Source organism: Parasteatoda tepidariorum, chromosome 9, assembly GCF_982258835.1.
Source record: "Parasteatoda tepidariorum strain Cologne lab strain chromosome 9, Ptep-v5.0, whole genome shotgun sequence".
Lineage (NCBI taxonomy): Eukaryota > Metazoa > Arthropoda > Arachnida > Araneae > Theridiidae > Parasteatoda > Parasteatoda tepidariorum.
The window spans coordinates 96,600,046-96,620,117 of record NC_141763.1 but is presented as its reverse complement, the minus strand read 5'-3'; the positions used below and the strand labels follow the sequence as shown (position 1 = coordinate 96,620,117).

The 20,072-nt window shown below is 30.5% G+C and overlaps 1 protein-coding gene across 6 annotated transcripts in view; it reads left to right on the top strand.

Moving 5' to 3' along the window:
• LOC107453045 (uncharacterized) overlaps positions 1 to 10,761 on the top strand; it is a 29,592-nt gene extending 18,831 nt beyond the window's left edge. For all 6 annotated transcript variants that reach the window (XM_087152459.1, XM_087152456.1, XM_087152457.1 and 3 more), the window contains one exon: positions 8,657 to 10,761. In XM_087152459.1, the coding sequence (XP_087008585.1) occupies positions 9,133 to 10,626 (1,494 nt within the window). In that variant the 5' untranslated portion in view covers positions 8,657 to 9,132 and the 3' untranslated portion in view covers positions 10,627 to 10,761. The remainder of the gene's footprint in view (positions 1 to 8,656) is intronic.
• The last annotated feature ends 9,311 nt before the right edge of the window (positions 10,762 to 20,072 follow it).

Below are 20,072 nucleotides of genomic sequence, written 5' to 3'. Positions count from 1 at the left end.
GAATACTTCAAAAATAATAACAAAAAAGTTTATCTGTGTCTCATTTTTGATCCTCCTTAGAGTTTTTTAAAGGGGCTTATTTTTGATTTTTAAAAGCCCGTAAAGGTACTTTTTTCATTGGGTGTTTTTAAAAAGTGCTTAATTTTCCCTTTTTCAAAGTGAGATTTTTTCCTTTACAACGTTGATTTTCGCTTCAAATTATGCAAAAAGATACAATTCAGATTGTTCTATTTACCGTTTTCACAATTAATTCAACCCCAATCTATTTCGGCTTATTTTCAGTCCGTAGCGTATGAAAACGCCATTCGTTTTACCTGATTCAAAATTTCATGACTTTTGACAATTGTAAAAAAACAATGCCAAAAGGTTTTTTTTTTTTACACGACAGTTAAAACAAGATAAAACCGTCAATTGTCAAAAACTTTCCAACCCTGATATTTTTTTGAAGTGCTTAAATATAATATTTGAGTGCTTGAAAAGTGTTTAAAATGTGCTTATTTTTTGTTGAATAATTTGGCTACGCACCCTGTTTTCATAGTATTTTTATCTTTATTAGAAGCGCACAAATTGAATAAAAAATTTGTATAAAATAAATCAGGGTGGCCATCCACCTGGAAAACCTGGAATTATCAGGGAATTTTTTTCATACTGGAAAAAACCTGGAAATATCAGGGAAATTTGGATAAAAACCTGGAAAAATCAGGGAATTTGAAAGAAAAGCTGGAAATTTTTTCTTTGATAATTTTTTTAATTTCACCAATTTAAATTATTTACTAATTTTCTTAATTTAAATTATTTCATCCATTATACCCACCTTTTTTAAACGGAAATGTATCGCCAAACAGTTGAAATATCATCAACTTAGCGATACTTTGCTTGCATCAAAATTTGCTCCATTACAGCTCTGTTAAACTTGAATGCCACATAAAATTCTGCCACGGTTACTAAACGAATGTAGAAACCTTTGACCGCTATGGGACTGTGCAATTTAGGAAAGATTCTGGTGGAGGTAGAAAAAGGGATTAGGAAATTTGCTTCTGTTTTTAAATTCTGTACTTGGGCTGAATCCATTTATGGCTCAAGTTTGTTCCGATGCTTTGGTGGTAATTTTTTTTTCTATTTTGACAAAATGATTTTGTATTTTTAACTTTATAAAATTCTCCAAAAATTAGTTGATTATAATTTAATAATAATAGACTTTATATTGCACCCTTTTTCTGATAGCTTTTCTACTCCCATACAAAGAAATCTATGAATTATTTTTTTCTCAGCAAACCAACCAATCACATTTTTTTACAATCGCTAACCGCAATGTTTGTCAACAAATCTTTACAATTGTTGCATTAATGATTTTTGATTCAAAATTTTGTACCAAAACATTAAAAATTATATAAAAAATCTTGCCAAATTGTCAAAATAAAATATTTTTTTCAAGATGATATTTTAAAAAAATAATATTTTGAATAAAATATTTTATAATACTGACACTTTTCTTGTACACATCCTACACTTTACAAGAAAAAAGAAACAAAAACCTGGAAATTTTAAGATTTTTAACTGGAAAACCTGGAAAAATCAGGGAAATTTGAAATCTGATTTGAGTGGCCACCCTGTAAATTGAATTTTTTTTTTTAATAAATGAACCAATTGTTGAGTTACAGAATCGAATAAGCTAAAGTTGTTATAAAATTATGAATAAAAAGGTACAAGATGGATAAGTTATGAAATTAATGAATCATAGCATGAAAGGATAATTTCATAGCTAAATATATGATAACATTAATTTGAAAGCAAATAAAAAGCGGGTGAATAATTTCAGATATGCGCAAATAACAGTGGTAGAAGCAAGAGTATAGGAAAATATTGGATTTTTCTATGACAAATTTAAGATACATTAGAAGTTCAGCTGCCGCAATTTTAAGTTTTAATAATTATGATTTGATGTTATAGAAGATAAATTAACTATACGAAATAGTAGTGAATATGTAATAAATTTGTTTCTTTATATCATGGCTTTATTCAAAAATATTCTTCCCCTTATTTTTATAATAGTACTCATTTTCTGGAAAATATTTGAACAAATTTAATAAAAATTTTCTATTTTTTTAAAGACTCTCTTATGAAGAAAATATTTTCAATCAAAAGTTGTTCAGTATAAAATATACGTTATGTTTTTTTTAATTTTTTTTTTAAATATTGTAAGCATTTTGAAGAAAATATTTTCAATCAAAAGTTGTTCAGTATAAAATATATGTTATGTTTTTTTTATTTATTTTTTTTTTTTTTTAAATATTGTAAGCATTTTGAAGAAGATGAAGAAAATATTTTCAATCAAAAGTTGTTCAGTATAAAATATATGTTATGTTTTTTTAATTTTTTTTTTAAATATTGTAAGCATTTTGAAGAAAGATACATATTTTTTCTAAAATAGAAATAATTGAAAAAACCTGGTAGAAATGAAGGAAATGAAAATAATTGATTTTTCATTCTGCGTAAAAAAATGTGTGATACTTTTTTTTAAAAAAATAATAAAGGCTAAAAATATGAACACTTAATAATGCGATGATTTTTATTGGAGGTAATTTTTTAAAACGTAATTAAGGTATTCAAAAGAAATTGATTATTCTGAAGATATAAATATTTTATTACTCCAAATTTTTATTTAATTTACAGGAATAGTTTCTATTTAAATATTTATTTTAACCGAAATATTTTTGAAATTAACTGAAATAATTGTGTGTATGTATTGTCGTTATACGATATTTCGGCAGATTTTTTCTACCTCTTTCTTTATTGAAGGACGAAGTATTTTTTCTCGTTATTTGAATTTTTCTAGTTTTAAAGGAGGATAAAATCTTTTTATCCTCGTTTAAAACTAATTCACAATCACTTAATTCAACAAGCAACTTTAAAACAAGCAATTTTTTAAAAATATCCATGAGAGCGAAGATTCATTTACAATTTTTGCGAGTGCCATATTGAGGCGAGCATAGGGTTGCCTCTCAGTGAGGGTTACTAGATAAGGTGGTGAAACAGTTGTTTAATAAATCCGCGACGAGTGGAGGTGCCCAAGAGTCGACATAAGGGAAAATCGCATTTATGGAATTTTCTTTTCTGTTCAAACCATATTCTTTACAAATCACCCCTCCCTTGACAATCATGAAGGGGAACAATTTAGCTCCTTCAACAGCTGCTCTCTTCACATTCTTACATTATTTATTTGAAACAAGATTTTTATTTCAAAAGCAGGGAAAAGGGCAAATTCTCTAAAGAGAAAAGCGTTTTCGAAATAGGACAAAGTCAAAATTGTAAGGCGTATTGAACATGGAACCAATAAATCGGCTCTGTGTAAGGAATTTACCTTGTCAAAATCTACAGTTTCGAACGGTTGGAAAATCGAAGTGCAATTCTAGCCGCATACGACAAAAATATGGTTTCGTCGAAGAAACTGCGTGGAGCAAGAAGCTTTGTTAAAATGGTTCAGCACTCAGCGAGATAGAAATCTTCCTGTGACCGGATCTAGGCATCAAATTAAAGCGAATGAGTTTGCTGAAAAATTAGAGGAAAAGGATTTTGTGTGCTCCAATGGATAGCTGGATAGATTTTAAAAAAAAAAAAAATATTTCTTCAGGAAAGATTATTGGAGAAGAAGCGAGTGTTGATGCAACGGATGTGGAAAACTGAAGTGTGGCCGAATATTATACAGAATTAAGAAGAGAAAGACATTTTTAATCCTGACGAAGCTGGACTATTTTACAAATTGATTTCCAATCAGACGTTAAAATTTAAAGGAGAAAAATGCACTAATGGGAAAGTCTCCAAAGTAAGAATAACAGTTCTTGTTTGTGCTAACATGAATGGCTCGGAAAAGCGAAAACTAACTGTCATACAGGGTTCCCACGGTCCTTGAGAGTCCTTGAATTTTTTTTTGCTAAATTTAGGTCCTTGAAAGTGCTTGAAAAACGTCTTAGGTCCTTGAAAAACTTGATAGGTCCTTGAATTTGTCCAATACTGCCGCGGCCCTTTTTTATAAAACACCTGCGGATCTTTCTCGTTCTTTCTGTTTTGTTCCCAATCTCTCTCACGTGGTTTTTAACGCCACCGTTTCTAACCGGGCCTAGCGTCTTGGTGTCTGCCAAGCGCGCGGAGCACAGCAGACAATCAATGCGTCCGGGGCGAGACTCCACTTCATCTTCTGTCGCATATGCTTAGATCTTCATTTTTCTTATCGAAACTGGAATACTCTCGAATTTCGTAACAATATGTACCTTGTAGTTTTCAATAAATTTGCCGTTTTACCATCCGCACTTGTCCTTACGTTTGCGTCATTTCAAAACTTTATTGTAAAGCGTATTTGCAAAGGCACGGCGTCGTATTTGTGTTATGTAGTTTAGACTAGTTATGCCTGGGAAGTGCTATTTTAATCCTCAATGGATGGATAATCAAGCTTATAAAGAATGGATTTTACCGATGCCCGAAAAGAAGTTCAGAGCCAAGTGCCGATTATGCATGAAGGAGATCGATATCGCAAAAATGGAAGAATCTGCTCTGAAATCACACATGAAAGAAAGATAAAACAAAAAAGCAGTCTCATGCCCTGAGTTCTCTTTTTCCAAAGACATCAACATCTAATTCATCTGGTGTAAATACTCCTTCAACATCGTGTGCCCCAAGTGAAACAGAAACTTTAGTGGCCGAGGTAACATTGTCTTCTTATCTGGTCAAAAGGAATGTGCTTGATGCTGAAATTCTCTGCAGTCTGAAGTGCATCACTAGTAATTATTTATGTAACTCCTGTGAAGAGATTAGTAAATTGTTCTCCAAAATGTTTGCTGATAGCTGTATAGCGAGACATTTTTTTTGTAGTGCCACAAAGTGAGCCTATTTGGGCTCCTTTTGGATTGGCACTATACTTCAAAGGGATTCTTATAAATGAGGTGAAGAATGTTGATTGCTACACTGTACTCTTTGATGAGACGTTAAATCAGTCTCTACAATCTAAGCAGATGGACATTATGGTAAGGAATTGATAATAACGTTTTCACTAAGTATCTTACCTCCCAATTTATGGGTCATGGAACTGCAGAAAATATTTTGTCCTCTTTTTACAAATGCATGGATGATGGTTAAGAGCTCTCTAAAATACTTCAATTATCCATGGATGGACCCTATGTCAATTGGAAATTCTATTAGAAGCTTCAGTGTGAATTAAAAGAGAAATATTCCCACCAGGTCCTATTCATTGGCAGTTGTGGATTACACATAACGAATAATGCTTTTAAACATGGTGAAAATGGGATATGTTCCTTCTAATTTTTATTTTCAGAAAGAATTGTTGCTGCATAACATTTAGAGAAGGTTGCGTAAATTATGGATGAATAATTTCAGAAACGATGTTTAATAGAGAGGAGGGGGTTATAGAATAGTCATGGAATATGGAATACCTAAGATTTAGCTCTGTCTTTCATGCAGCCTTCACATGGAAATACACAGGATTAAAGGATTTCACCATTAACACCTCATTACCATTAGTTATAGATTGTGCTGAAAATGATTTTGTGAATTAATATGTAAAACCAGTAGGGTTGTTTTTAAAAAAATATAAATTTTAGTCCATAATACTCTCTTCTCTATATATAGGCAAAGCATTTAGGTATTATATTTGAAATTAATTATTGCCACAACAAGCATTGTTGCTTCTAGTAAAATAGAAGAGAATAATTTTTAAAATTGGTCTTAGATTAAGGTCCTTGAAAATTTTGTTGAGGTCCTTGAAAAGTCCTGGAAAGTCCTTGAATTTCAATCTCATCATAGAGTGGGAACCCTGTCATAGGTAAATCTCAAAAACTAATGTGCTTTAAAATGTTAAAAAAAAAAACTGCCTGTGAACTATAAAGCCAATCAAAAAGCGTGGATAACCTCCCATTTTTTTTTTTTTTAATTTTTTTTTTTTTTTTTGAAGAAGAAGAACTTTGTCCGTGGGACAGTGTTTTATTAAAAGTAAATCGTAAAATTGTTCTTGTAGACAATTGCACAGCTCACCCCCATTTAAAAAGTTTAAAGTGTATTAAGCTCGTATTTCTACTACCAAATACGACTTTTGTGTTGCAACCCATGGACCAGGGTGTTATTCGTAGTCTGAAGTTTCACTATAGGAGGCAATTAGTTATGCATATTTTATTTCAGATAACTAAGATAAAAACAACATGGACTCAGAATGCAACATCTCTCTTCTAGAAGCAATAGTTTTACTAGAAGAATCATGGAGGCAAGTAACATCAGTTACAATCCGCAACTGTTTCCGACATGCAGGTCTTTCAAAGGATTTAGAAGAAAAAGATGAAGAAAATTTACCTATTTCTCTATGGCTAAAAAAACATGGAGTGAACATTTTCCTTAAGGACGTTATTGAGCAATTTGAATGTTGCGATGATGAAGTATGTACTTCTGGTACTCCTACCGATGATGACATTGTCAGTGAAATAAAACGAACGAAGGTAGAGAAGACTTATTAGAAGAAAATGTTGAAGAAGAAAATTAACTTTCAGCACCATCTATAGCTGAAGTAAAATCAGCCATAAATGTCCTTAATCTAATTTTTTCTACAGAAAATGTAGATCAAAAAATCTTGTATTCTTTGCACATTGTAGATAAGAAAATTGATGAAGTCTATTTAAAATCAAATTGTGTTCAATCAAAAATCACAAATTTTTTTCATAAAAATTGAATTTAAAACTAATTTTTAAGCGACGTAAGTACTTTTTTCATTAACTTTTGCTTTATTATCTGTTAATTAGTTAATAATTTTTTCAATAACTTATGTAAAATTGCAAACCCAATTTTCAATCATTCAAGTGTCTTATGCAAAAAATTTGGATATAGTCAACCATCGTTTATAGTGGACACATTACTGAGACCGCTGACGGTTAACTATGGCGGTGTTCGACTGTATATAGAAATACCTCCAGGTTTTGAAGATAAATATGGTACATATAAAGTGTGCAAGTTAAATAAAAGTATTTATAGCTTACCTCAATCTGGTAGAAATTGGCATATTAAGTTAAAAAATGAACTTAAAAAGATTGGTCTCACTCAACTTGCATCTGACAATTGTGTATTTACTAGAATTAATGATAATGATGTTTTCGCAATTTGTGTATACGTAGATGATTTAGCAATATTTTCTAATAATTCGAAATTATACAAGGATATCATTTCAAAAGTTAATTAAACATTTGAATTAAAAGTAACAACTAATGATTCAAAATTTTTAGGCATTAAGATTTCACTTCAAGTTCAACCAAAGAAAACGGAATTGGTTTATCTCTAACTCATTTCATTGAAACTTTAATGAAAAAATATGGTTTGAAAAATTGTAAGAAAACAAATACTCCTATAATTAAGATAGGTGTTTTAATCCTACTGATGATTTAGTGGACTGATTATCAGGAAATCGTCGGTGAACTTTTATATTTAGCTAATAGAACCCGACCAGATATTGCTTTTGTAACTAGTTATTTATCACAATTTAATATACTTCCCCAAAAAAAGGCATTATGTTTTGGCTAAAAGAGTTTTGAAATATTTGAACGGTTCAAAAGAGTCGTGTTTTATAGTAAAGAATTCGGTTTTTTAAATCGTAGTGCTGATGCAAGTTGGGGCAACGCAAAAGCAGGATAATCTTTTTCAGGTTGTGTAATTATGATAGTTAATTCTCTTATAACATGGAAAAGTAGAAAACAAATATGTGTAGGACTTACAACATGTGAAGCTAAACTATTTGCTGCGACTGACACAGCTTGAGAACATACTTGGATAATAAATATGTTAAATGAAATGAACTGTAAAAATTTATTAATGCTCCTGTTACTATGTTTTCTGATAGCCAAACTGCTATTGACTGGTTGAACAATGGTAAATCTTCTAATGAAACCAGGCATGTAAATCTTAAATTTCATTTTGTCAGAGATATGATTGAAGATAAAATATTAAAAACTGTTTATAAGAATACTAATAATAATATTTTTCTGATTTTTTTTTATCAAAAGCTGTTGCATTTGAGAAGTTAATTTTCTCTTTGGAAAAAATAAGTTTAATTTGGAATTTATATTAAAAGAATTAATATTTTTTATGTGTATATTGTTATTTGCATTCAAAATTAAAATCCTTCTCGCAGGGGGAGATTGCTACGAAGTCTTTTTCTTTTTATACCTCAAGATGGCGTTCTTTTTAAATTTGTATGTGTTTGCTTGCGTTTTGTTCATAAACCTTTACTTTCTGTCTGAATCTCGATCCATGGACTACATTTCTTTTTAAGTCTTTCCCAAAATATGATAAACCTTACAAAGTTTATTCTGAATACTGCATGATTATAAGAAACAAGTTGCAAACAATTAATTTTCAAAATAGTTTATCTAAAAGAATAATAATAATTCGATGCATTTTTGACGTCTAAAGTAGGTCAGCCAATTTTTTAATCCCCCCATAGCCTGTGTTAACTGTTTATTTTGCCCTGTACAAAAGTTTATTGCATCTGTTAGCATAATTTAAGTTTTATTTCAATGGTTACAAAAAAAAAATTGATTAAATTTTAATGCACAATAAATTTTAGACCATTTATGACTTTTAATTTGTTTCTCAATGTTGCTCTTTATAGTTGGATGCATTGTTCTGAATTTCATGGTGCTTGAAGACAACCAAAGATAATAGCCAAGAATAGGTTATCTTAAAATTTGTTTCTACTGCCAGCCACAGAGAAAGCATAATTTCCTTATAGGATTTTTATAATACTGTATTCATTTTTTATTACTATGATTTTTTTTATTGCTTTGTATTTATTACTATGAATTACTCTGATACTCATTCCATTGTAAAACTTAGATGTATTTATAACAATTTAAGTACTCCTTTTGCTTTAGTTTTTTAAAATAATGTCCAGTATTAGTTATTAGTATCCAACAATAGTATCGTGAAAGAAAATTGAGTAAAATTTTTAGTGAAGTTTTTCTACAAATATATTTTAACGTGCTTTAAGACAGTTCACTCTTACAAAATCTTATGATTGCAATATATTTAGATCTTTGAAATTATAATTAGCTATATACAGATTAATACGGTTGCATTTTATACAATATGAGTTTTTTAGCAGACAGTAACATGTTTAGCCTTGATGTTAATACTAATAAGAAACTTTATTTTTGTGTTATATGCAATAAGAATTTTTCTCAGAAGCATATGACTGTGCACATTCGCTCTCATACAGGTGAGAAACCTTATTCTTGTAGTATATGTCAGAAGAGTTTTTCAAAGAAGAATAATCTGACTGTGCACAGTCGCTCTCATACAGGTGAGAAACCTTATTCTTGTAGTATATGCAATAAGAATTTTTCACAGAAGATTAATCTAACTATGCACAGTCACTCTCATTCAGGTGTGAAACCTTTTTCTTGTAGTATGTGCAATAAGAATTTTTTAGATAGGTCTAATCTAACTAAACACATTCTTACTCATACAGGTGAGAAACCTTATTCTTGTAGTATATGCAATAAGAATTTTTCACAGAAGAGTAGTCTGAATGTGCACATTTTCTCTCATGCTGAAGAGAAACCTTATTCTTGTAGTATATGTAATAAAAGTTTTCCATTAAGGTGTCATCTAATTAAACACAGTCGCTCTCATACAGGGGAGAAACCTTTTTCTTGTAGTATATGCAATAAGAATTTTTCAGAGAAGAGTAATCTGACTAGACACAGTCGCACTCATACTAAAGAGAAACCTTATTCTTGTAGTATATGCAATAAGAATTTTTCACACAAGAGTCTTGTAACTATACACAATCGCATCCATACTGGTGAGAAACCTTATTCTTGTAGTATATGCAATAAGGGTTTTTCAATTAAGAGTAAACTAACTAGACACTATCGCACTCATACTGGTGAGAAACCTTATTCTTGTAGTATATGTCAGAAGAGTTTTTCGGAAAACGGTAGTCTAACTGTGCACAGTCGTTCTCATACTCATACTGGTGAGAAACCTTATACTTGTAGTATATGCAATAAGAATTTTTTAGATAGGTATGAACTAACTAAACACAATCGTACTCATACTGGTGAAAAACCTTATTCTTGTAGAATATGTTTCAAAAGTTTTCCATTAAGGTGTCATCTAATTAAACACAGTCGCTCTCATACAGGGGAGAAACCTTTTTCTTGTAGTATATGCAATAAGAATTTTTCAGAGAAGAGTATTCTGACTAGACACAGTCGCACTCATACTAAAGAGAAACCTTATTCTTGTAGTATATGCAATAAGAATTTTTCAGAGAAGAGTGGTGTAACTAAACACAATCGTATCCATACTGGTGAGAAACCTTATTCTTGTAGTATATGCAATAAGAGTTTTTCAATTAAGAGTAAACTAACTAGACACTATCGCACTCATACTGGTGAGAAACCTTATTCTTGTAGTATATGTCAGAAGAGTTTTTCAGAAAACGGTAGTCTAACTGTGCACAGTCGTTTACATACTGGTGAGAAACCTTATTCTTGTAGTATATGCAATAAGAGTTTTTCAGATAAGAGTACACTAACTAAACACAATCGCACTCATACTGGTAAACTACCTTGATCTTGTTACTTAGGTAATAAATTTTTTCATTGATTTTTTTTATTTTTACTCTTATCTTTTACATAGATGTAATTCTATTTGCCTTTGAGTAACTTTAATAATTCAGTCAGTGTAATAAAAGTCTTTTGAAATAAAGTGATCTATTCTTTCATTTATTTTCATTGTGGTTTTCAAATTCATTCTTGTACTGCTAGTCAATGTAGTAGGTCTCTCCTCTACACATTCCTGAGGTTGTGGTTTCTACATCACCAATTTTTTTTCTACCATCTGTAGATATAAGCTCTTCCAGATAAGAATGGTTATTTTTAAACTTGAATTGTTGACACTCCCCCCCCCCCTCAGATAACAACAAACAATAATAGTAGGGATGATTGTTTCTTCAATTGACAATGACAACCTGTTTTGTTCTTGCCTGACAACTGTATGTCGTGTATTTAGCCATCGGAACTATCACGCCTACGCCATCGAATTGGGACTTTCCCTCTTTAAAGTTTCAGTTTAGATTCCTCACCTGTTAGTGTTGCGCTAACAAGATATAATGAGCGATGTTTATGTTTGAAGAGGAGAGACGTTCTTCTCGCTACTCTACTATGTTCTATAAGTGTTGTTTTTGTCCTTACTAATTTACCCATGTTATTAAATATGTTTAGTTATCAAGCACATGTGTTTATTTACCACTCCATATTAACAAATGGGGGCTCGGCCTCTCGTTCTCTCCCCTAGACTTACAACCGAAAGAGATGTTTCGAATTGAATATTTAATTGATGACGAAAAAAATCTTCAAAAAATAATACATAATAATTAAATGTCAGCAAAAGAGAGCTGACTATTTGAAGTGAAAAAAAATGACGATAACAAACCGGTGAGATTGTTCTGATTTCTTCTATTTTGAATTAGTAGTAAATTGTCAACATGATTACATTGAATCACATACCTAATATTTAAAACTTTCTGAAAGCTGCACCTTCATCTACTATAAATTACTATTTAAAGTTATTTCTGATGAAGAATATGACCGTAATTCAAGGAAATAATTACGTGTTTTTTCGGGTCTTCCCGCCCAAACCGACATTGTTAAAAGAAAAGATAAATTATTGCAAGAATTAAATTCATCGCAATTAATAATAGTGTGCAATAGTTTAGGAATAGATTCTACAGGTACTGCTCCGGAATTATGTGACAAAAATATTTGCTAATTTAAACGATTTGGAAACACTTAAAAATTCCATTACTGATTCTTCAACTGACGATGAATATGAAACCAAAATTGAATCTTCAACTAACCTTGAGAATAATAAATTAGCTCCTTCGATTGATTCCACTTCCGTGTTCCCACAGAAAGATGATAATTATTCAATTATGCGTGAACTTATTTTGACGATTATTCAATCCAATCTTTTATTTGCCAGCTGTGAAGAAAACTTTACTTTCGTTAGAAACATTACCGATGCTCAAAAAATAATCTTTGTTAAGCTTTTGCTGCTGGAATCCGCTTTAACATTTCTATAAACTTTAAAAAATATTTTCTCATATTCTGAATTAAAGAACGCTTTATTCAAGGAATTTTCGGATCAATTACGTAACTTCTTTTGAAGTGCATAAAGAAATGCAGAATCGAAAATTGCGAAATAAGAAAACTTGGTGTGAATATTTTTTAGCGATGCGCGAAATCGCCTCTAAAAGTAATTTTACAATAGACGAACAATCGATTATTGAACATACTATTAATGGTATACCGAATTCTAATCAAAACAAAATTATTTTGTATCAATGTAAAACAATCTCGGAATTTAAAGCTAGGCTTAAAATGTATGAAAAAATATTTAATTCTAGAAATAAATCCTCATCGAATTCGCATAATATTGACGATAGACGTACACATACACGAATAAATAATAGACCGCCAAATCAAAAGTATGTTTCCAATTATGATTACAAATTTAAAAACAAAGATGAACATTGTACTGTTGGTGATAACAATGTGTCACGTATACGTTGCTATAATTTTGGTATGTTTAATCATAAATCTAGTGATTGTTTTCATAAAAATAAAGGTATAAAGTGTTTTAATTCTAATGAGTTTGGACATAAAAGTTCACAATGCTCCACTCCTAAGTTCGAAACTAAAAATGAAATGATTAATGAACTCAATAACTTCATTTAAAAAAGGATATGCATAAAATTGTAAAAATTAATGGTCATTGTTCTGATTCTCTTTTTGGTACAGGCTGTTCTGTAACTTTGATACGTGAAAGTGTTCACAAAATTATTGGGCAACCTAAATTAAGCTCAGCGAAAATTCAACCCCTTGACTCCTCTAAATCTACCCTTGAGATAGACGATAGTAAATTTCAATATGGGTGATAAATTATTATATATATATAATAGTATGGGTGATAAATTATTCAAATATGAATTTGTATGTTATTGTAGGAACTGATGTTTTGAGACAGGGGGATTTTAAAATAAGTGCAAATGGCATTGAATTAGTATTACCTAAACAGGAAACAAACTTCATTAATTTAATTGATGTTTCTGAGTCAGATTTTTTTTCCCTTGCAACATATTTCAAAAGAAATCCGAGCACAAATACTTGAACTTTTACAAAATTATAAACCACAAAAAACCGAAAATACTGATATTAAGCTAAAGATAGTATTAAATGATGATATACCAGTATTAAGTAAATCGCGTCGTTTTTCCCTTGCTGAGAAAACAGAAATTAATGATCAAATTAAGAAATGGTTAGACGACAATATTATTAGACCCAGTTGTTCTGATTATGCATCACCTATTGTATTAGTTAAAAAGAAAAATGGTTCTACTCACTTTTGTGTTGATTATCGTAACTTAAATAAAAAAATAATTAAAGACCGTTTTCCTTTACCCCCCTTGTTGGGGATGTTGTTGATAGACTTCATTCAGCCAGCATATTCTCCACACTTGACCTCCGAAATGGTTTCTTTCATGTTCTGATAGATGAAAATAGTAAAAATTTTATAGCTTTTATAACTGATCTAGGTCTTTTTTAGTTTAATGTTACACCTTTTGGACTCTGTTTGTCCCCCGCTGTTTTTCAACGCTAGGTTTATTATGTTTTCAGAAAATTGATAAACGATGGTACTATTTATATTTATATGGATGATATAATTATCAGGAAGGTATTGCGAAATTACAACGCGTTTTAGAAGTTGCTTCAAAATTCGGTCTCGAAATTAATTTTTGTAAGTGCCAATTTTTGCTAACTAGAATAGAATTTCTTGGATATTTAATTGAGAATGGAACAATTAAACCATCCCCAGATAAAGTTAAAGCCGTAAAAAAATTTCCAGAACCAAAATCAGTAAAAAATATCCAACAATTTTGAGTTCTTACCGGATATTTCCGTAAGTTCATTAAGTCTTATTCAATAATAGCTAAAATACTTAGTGATTTATTACGTAAGGAAAATGATTTTTCGTTTAAAAGCAAACACAGAGTTGCTCTTAATCAATTAAAAGATGCTTTGTCATCTGATCCCGTTTTACATATTTTTAATCCAAATGCAAAATTACAACTACATACAGATGCTAGTAAGTAGGGTTACGGTGCCATATTGCTTCAGGAATCAGATAAGAGTCAATACCATCCCATTTATTATATGAGCAAGTAAACACTGCCCCACGAGGAAAAATATTCAAGCTATGAACTAGAGTTATTAGCCGTAATTGAATCTCTTAAAAAATTTCGTCATTTTTTGCACGGTACCCAATTTAAGATATTTACAGACTGCCGCATTTCAAGAAACGATTAACAAAAAAGACATAAGTTTGCTAGATGGGCTATTTTCTTATCTCAATTTAAAATTGTTCATCGGTAATCAGATGTAACACGTTGATGCATTGAGTCGGCAACCAGTAATGATCATTACACACGATGAACTTACCCTTAAAATTAAGAACGCTCAGGTTAATATATCTCAACAATAAAACAACTTTTATTGAACGATAAAGCTAATGATTTTAAAATGCGTAACGATGTTTTGTTTAAAGTCTTAGATGATAAGGAATTGTTAGTGATCCCAGCAGCAATGCAAACAGAAATTATAAAGCAAGCGCATGAAAAGGTCAAAACAGTGCGAATTCTCCAACTTGTTTATTACTTCCCTAAACTCACAAATAAAGTGCAAAGTGTGATACAAAACTGTGTCCATTGCATACTAGTAAATAAAAAACGTGGTAAAGGTGAAGGCTTTTTGAATCCAATTCCGAAAGGTGATACGCTTCTTCACACATATCAATATCATGCAGATTTTTTAGGTCTTTTGTCTTCTTCCATCTACCGATAAAAACTATAAATATTTATTCACAGTAATTGATGCTTTTTCGAAATTCACGTGGATATACTCAGTAAAATCAACTTCAACAGCTGATGCTTTAAAAAATTTAAAATTACAAAAAAGTACATTTTTCAACCCATCGCGAATAATAACAGATGGAAGAACTGCTTTTACAGCAAATAATTTCGAAGATTATAGCAAAAAATGAATCAATTGAGCACATAAAAATTACAACAGGCATACCTCGTAGCAACGGTCAGGTAGAGAGAATACACTCTACTCTCATCGCAGTTCTGAGTAAACTTTCAATAGCAGAACCAGAAAAATGGTACAAACATGTTGCAAATCTTCAACGAATTTTAAATAGTACAGTAAGTGCCTCCACAAATTTGAATTACTTACTGGTACTAAGAAGAAATCAAAAGACCATGCCAAAATTCACCATAGTTTAAATGACGAACATGTGGAAAACATTATGAATGAACGTGACCAAATTCGGCAAGTTGCGAAGCAAAATCTGAGCAAATCTCAATATGACAAAAAGCCTAACACATACGATGAAGGAGATCTTGCTGCAACACAAAGAACACAATTTGGCACAGGTCTTAAACTACAACCAAAGTTCTTCGGACCTTAACGAATCAAGTCTGTCAAATTGCATGATAGATATGAGGTGGAAAAAATTGGACAACATGATGGTCCACACTTCAACAGCAGCAGACTTTCTGAAAAAGTGACCAACAGATGAATCGTGATTTTTTTTTTCTCTCAAATAAACTTTGAACTGATTATGACTGAACCAGTCCCGAAAGTGACTTTTTTTCTTATTTTTTTTTATTTATTAAATACGAAGCAAAAAGCAACGGCGAGTGTGAGATGACCAAATACGAATTTTGAGGTCTTTACAATCATTCTTTTCTATGCACCTTTCTTTCCATTTGTTTTTTTGTATTTTTTTCAGGTTCTCAGGACGTCTGACGAATCAACGATGTTTAGTGTGATACGAGTTCTTAAAAATTTTTCTGAATGGTGAGATAGCCGAGGATGGCCGAGATGTTAAGGCAATGGAATTGAACGTAACTATAAACGCCGCCAGATGGCGATAGTGACTCACCACCAGGCAATAGTGTAATAAACGAAAGGACAATGACGATCTGGTAACGAGATATAATGAACGATGTTCTTGCTACTATGTTCTATAAGTGTTGTTTTTGTCCTTACTAATTTACCCATGTTATTAAATATGTTTAGTTTTCAAGCACATGTGTTTATTTACCACTCCATATTAATATATATATATGTAAAATGATGCAGTCGGACCGAGCAGGAAAACAGACACAGGATTTAAATTAAATCAGAGAAACTTTTATTTGATCATTCTTAGTTGAGTGGGAGCGAAAAAGTGATGTTTACTCCATCAGCAAACAGTCTTTCTGGTAGGGAAAATCTTGCAAAAAATCCTAAAATGCCTCTATTTAGGGAAAAGAGGGAAAACTCAGAAATTACTATTGGTTAATTAAATAGATCACGCGATTCTCACAAGACTTAAAAGGAAAAATATCTTTATTTAAATTTATGTATAGTTGGCTAAAAATAGATTTAGAAACAGGATGTGGTTTCTTTAAAAGTATCATAAAGTGCTTCGATTCGAAGAATTAAGTAGTAATAAGTTAGGAGTTGTTTTATAATGAAGAAACTAACATAAAAAGATTAATTGAAGCTTTTTATGTTACATCCCCCCTCGCCGAAAATTTTTTAACTATCATCAAAAATTTTAAAAATTATCTTTTTTGCAAAACTTTCCCTATGATGACACAATTAAAATTAAAAAAAATCAAATTGTACTTTTAACAAGATTTCAAAGTAATATGAATTATAAAAAATACATATAAGTACACAATATAAAAAAATTTCATGAAAGTCTCGAGAAAAAAAAATTGAAGTAGCGCTACCATCAAAATGAAGTGTTAGATCTTCATTTTCAATAGTTTTTTGTGATTTAAGTTTTTTCAGCCCTTTTTGAAAATCACTGTAAATAAAGTTATTACTCATACTAACACAATTAAAATAAACTTTTCACTATAAGAAAATTTTCAAAATTTTCTTTAAAATGTAAATATTCAAAAACATGAAAGATAAAAAATATGAAAATACAAGTGATATGAGATATACAAATACACATTTGACACTTTTTCCAAAAAATTTTTTTCTTCAGGATTTGTACATCTTGAAAATAAAATGTATAAAGAAAATTTTGACACAATGGTCTTTAATCTGAAATTTAGGATTTCAGTGTTGTTAGGGGAAAATTTTTGCTGGATTAGGGGCTGTATTCCCCAAAAGGAGGAAAACAGTCCCTAGTCTCAACAATGATGTACTGGAAGATCCTAGTTTCAATAGATGCTTAAGTTTAAATTTTTTTGGTTTTCACCACAGAGAGAAACTACCATCGCCCCATATCCTTTTAGATTGGGTAAACATTGAACTTGAAGAAGAAAATTTGAAAGGTCGGATCTTCCAGAAAAAAGGGGACCACATGTTCATTGAACCATGTGTAATGTTGTCATATTCGGTGTTTTTAATTTTATTTTAACATTGAAAAATCATTAAAATTAATATAAATATATATAATTATTTCTATTATATAAACTATCACATGTTTTTTATTCGTGACATAATTTCAGTTTGTCAGGTGGGTGGTACCTTCGCAATTTTGGTATATGAACTATTTCTGTATTTTCTTTATTATGAATATTCTTTTTATTTATTTTATAATTAACATCAGAAATTTTTTCAAGAATTATATATGGACTGGAAAAAGTTGGGGTAAGTTTCCTAGTATTGGGGTATTTAAAATCTTCATACATTACAGTATCATTTGGGGAAAATTCAATATGAGTGAATCTTGCATCATAATAAATTTTATTTTTTTCATGATATTGTTTAGTTCTTTCAACTGCAATTTTCCTTGCTTCTTCTATTGGTGGAAAAATTTCTTCAGATAAAGGATGATTAAATGGGAGAGTGCCAAACATTAAATAAGCTGGTGGGAATTTAGTTACTGAATGTGGAGTTAAATTATATTCTTCGGTTACTTCTTTTAATAATTTAGGCCAAGGAATTCTTTTAGAAGAATCATTAATTTTACATTTTAAACGTGTTACAATGGTTTGTCCTAAACGTTCAACTTTTCCATTAGTTTCGGGTCTATGGGCTGTAGTTAACAATTGTTTGATTTTGCTATGTTTAAGAAATTTCTTAAAGTGGGAAGAAGTAAACGCAGCGTTTCTATCACTCAAAATACTTTTAGGGGTTTGAATTTGAAAAATTTGGTGCAAAAAATTTACATAAGTTTCCGTAGTTATTGATTTAGATGCAAAAGACCACATATATCGAGTGTGATGATCAATTACTAAAGTTAAATATTTTTTGGTAGAATTGTAATAATTAAAACCACCTACACTATCGATTGCAATTATTTCAAAAGGTTTGTCAACTGGGGGCATTTCCTGAAGTAACCCAAATCTTTTCTGTCTAGGTTTTTTATTAATTTGACAAGTATGACAATGTTTGTTAAAATTTGTAATGTCCAAAGTAATATTTTCCCAATAGTAAACAGGAGTAAGTAAATTAATAGTTTTTTGAATTCCGGGATGGCCAAATTTTTTATGAGTAATTTCAAGTAATTTATGCCTTAAAGAAAATGGAACAACAATTTTGGTAAAACCCTTTTTACGTATACACAAAACATTATCTATTTTAATAAAATTTCCAGTTAAATTATCATTTTGTTGGGCTTCGCGAATTTCATCTAATTGCAAAAGATGTGAAAAATGGCTTACATTATTTAAATCAACATTACTATTGTGTTCAATATTGTCAGGAATATCACGGGATAACATGTCAGCTTCAAAGTTTAAGGTGCCTTTTGTGTATTTTATATCATAATCATACATACTTAATAGTAAAGACCAGCGGAACAATCTACCTTTCAGATTTTTAACATTTTTTAACCAAACTAAAGCCGCATGATCTGTATGTATGGTAAATTTATTTCCAAATAAATAATGATAAAATTTGTTTAATGCATCAACAATAGCAAGACATTCCAGTTCTGTGATTGCATAATTTTTCTCATAGTCTCTAAGAGAACGAGAATGGAATGCTATTGGATGTAAGACACCTGAAACATCTGGCTGTTTCAAAATTGCTCCAACACCACTTTGACTTGCATCAACAAAAATATGACATGGTAACTTAGGGTTAAATATTTTCAAAATTGGTTTACAAACTAAAGCATTTTTTAAAAATTCGAATGCTTCTTGACATTTGGGAGTCCAACACCAGGGTGTATTTTTCTTTAAGAGATTATTCAAAGGTGCTCTAATTTTAGCATAATTATTTATAAATTTATTATACACATTTATTGAACCTAAAAATCGTTGAAGAGATTTAACATTAGTAGTTGGAGGTTTCAAGTTTTTAATTGCTTCAATGTTGTTGTTATCAGGAGTTACTACACCATTAGATATTTCATAACCTAAAAATTGAATTTTAGTTTGCAAAAAAGAACATTTAGAAGCTTTTAATTTTAAGTTTTCAAATCTACATATTTCAAAAATTTCCTTTAGATGATTTAAATGTTCTTCAAAATTATTAGAATAAATTATGATATCATCAAAATAGTTAGCTGCAAATGAAACTTTATATTTAGTGAGTATTCTACGTATTGTTCTTTGAAATATACTAGGGGCGTTCTTCCACCCAAATGGCAATCTTAACCATTCGTATAACCCACTATTGGTGACAAAAGCAAGTTTTTCAGTGTCCTCAGGGTTGATTGGAATTTGCCAATAACCACTTACCATATCTGTTCTACTAAAATAAACACTGTTCCCTAATTTATCTATAAGAGTTTCTATAAGAGGTAATGGTTCTGCATCCGATTTAGTAATTTGATTTAATTTTCTGAAGTCTATACACAATCTACTTTTTTTATTTTCATCTTTTTTATAAGCTAGAGTTACTGGAGCAGAATAGGGAGAAGGACTTTCTTTAATTATATTATGCTTTAACAATTCTTCAATTTGTTTATCTATTTCCTCTTGTTGTTTTGGGGAAGTTTTG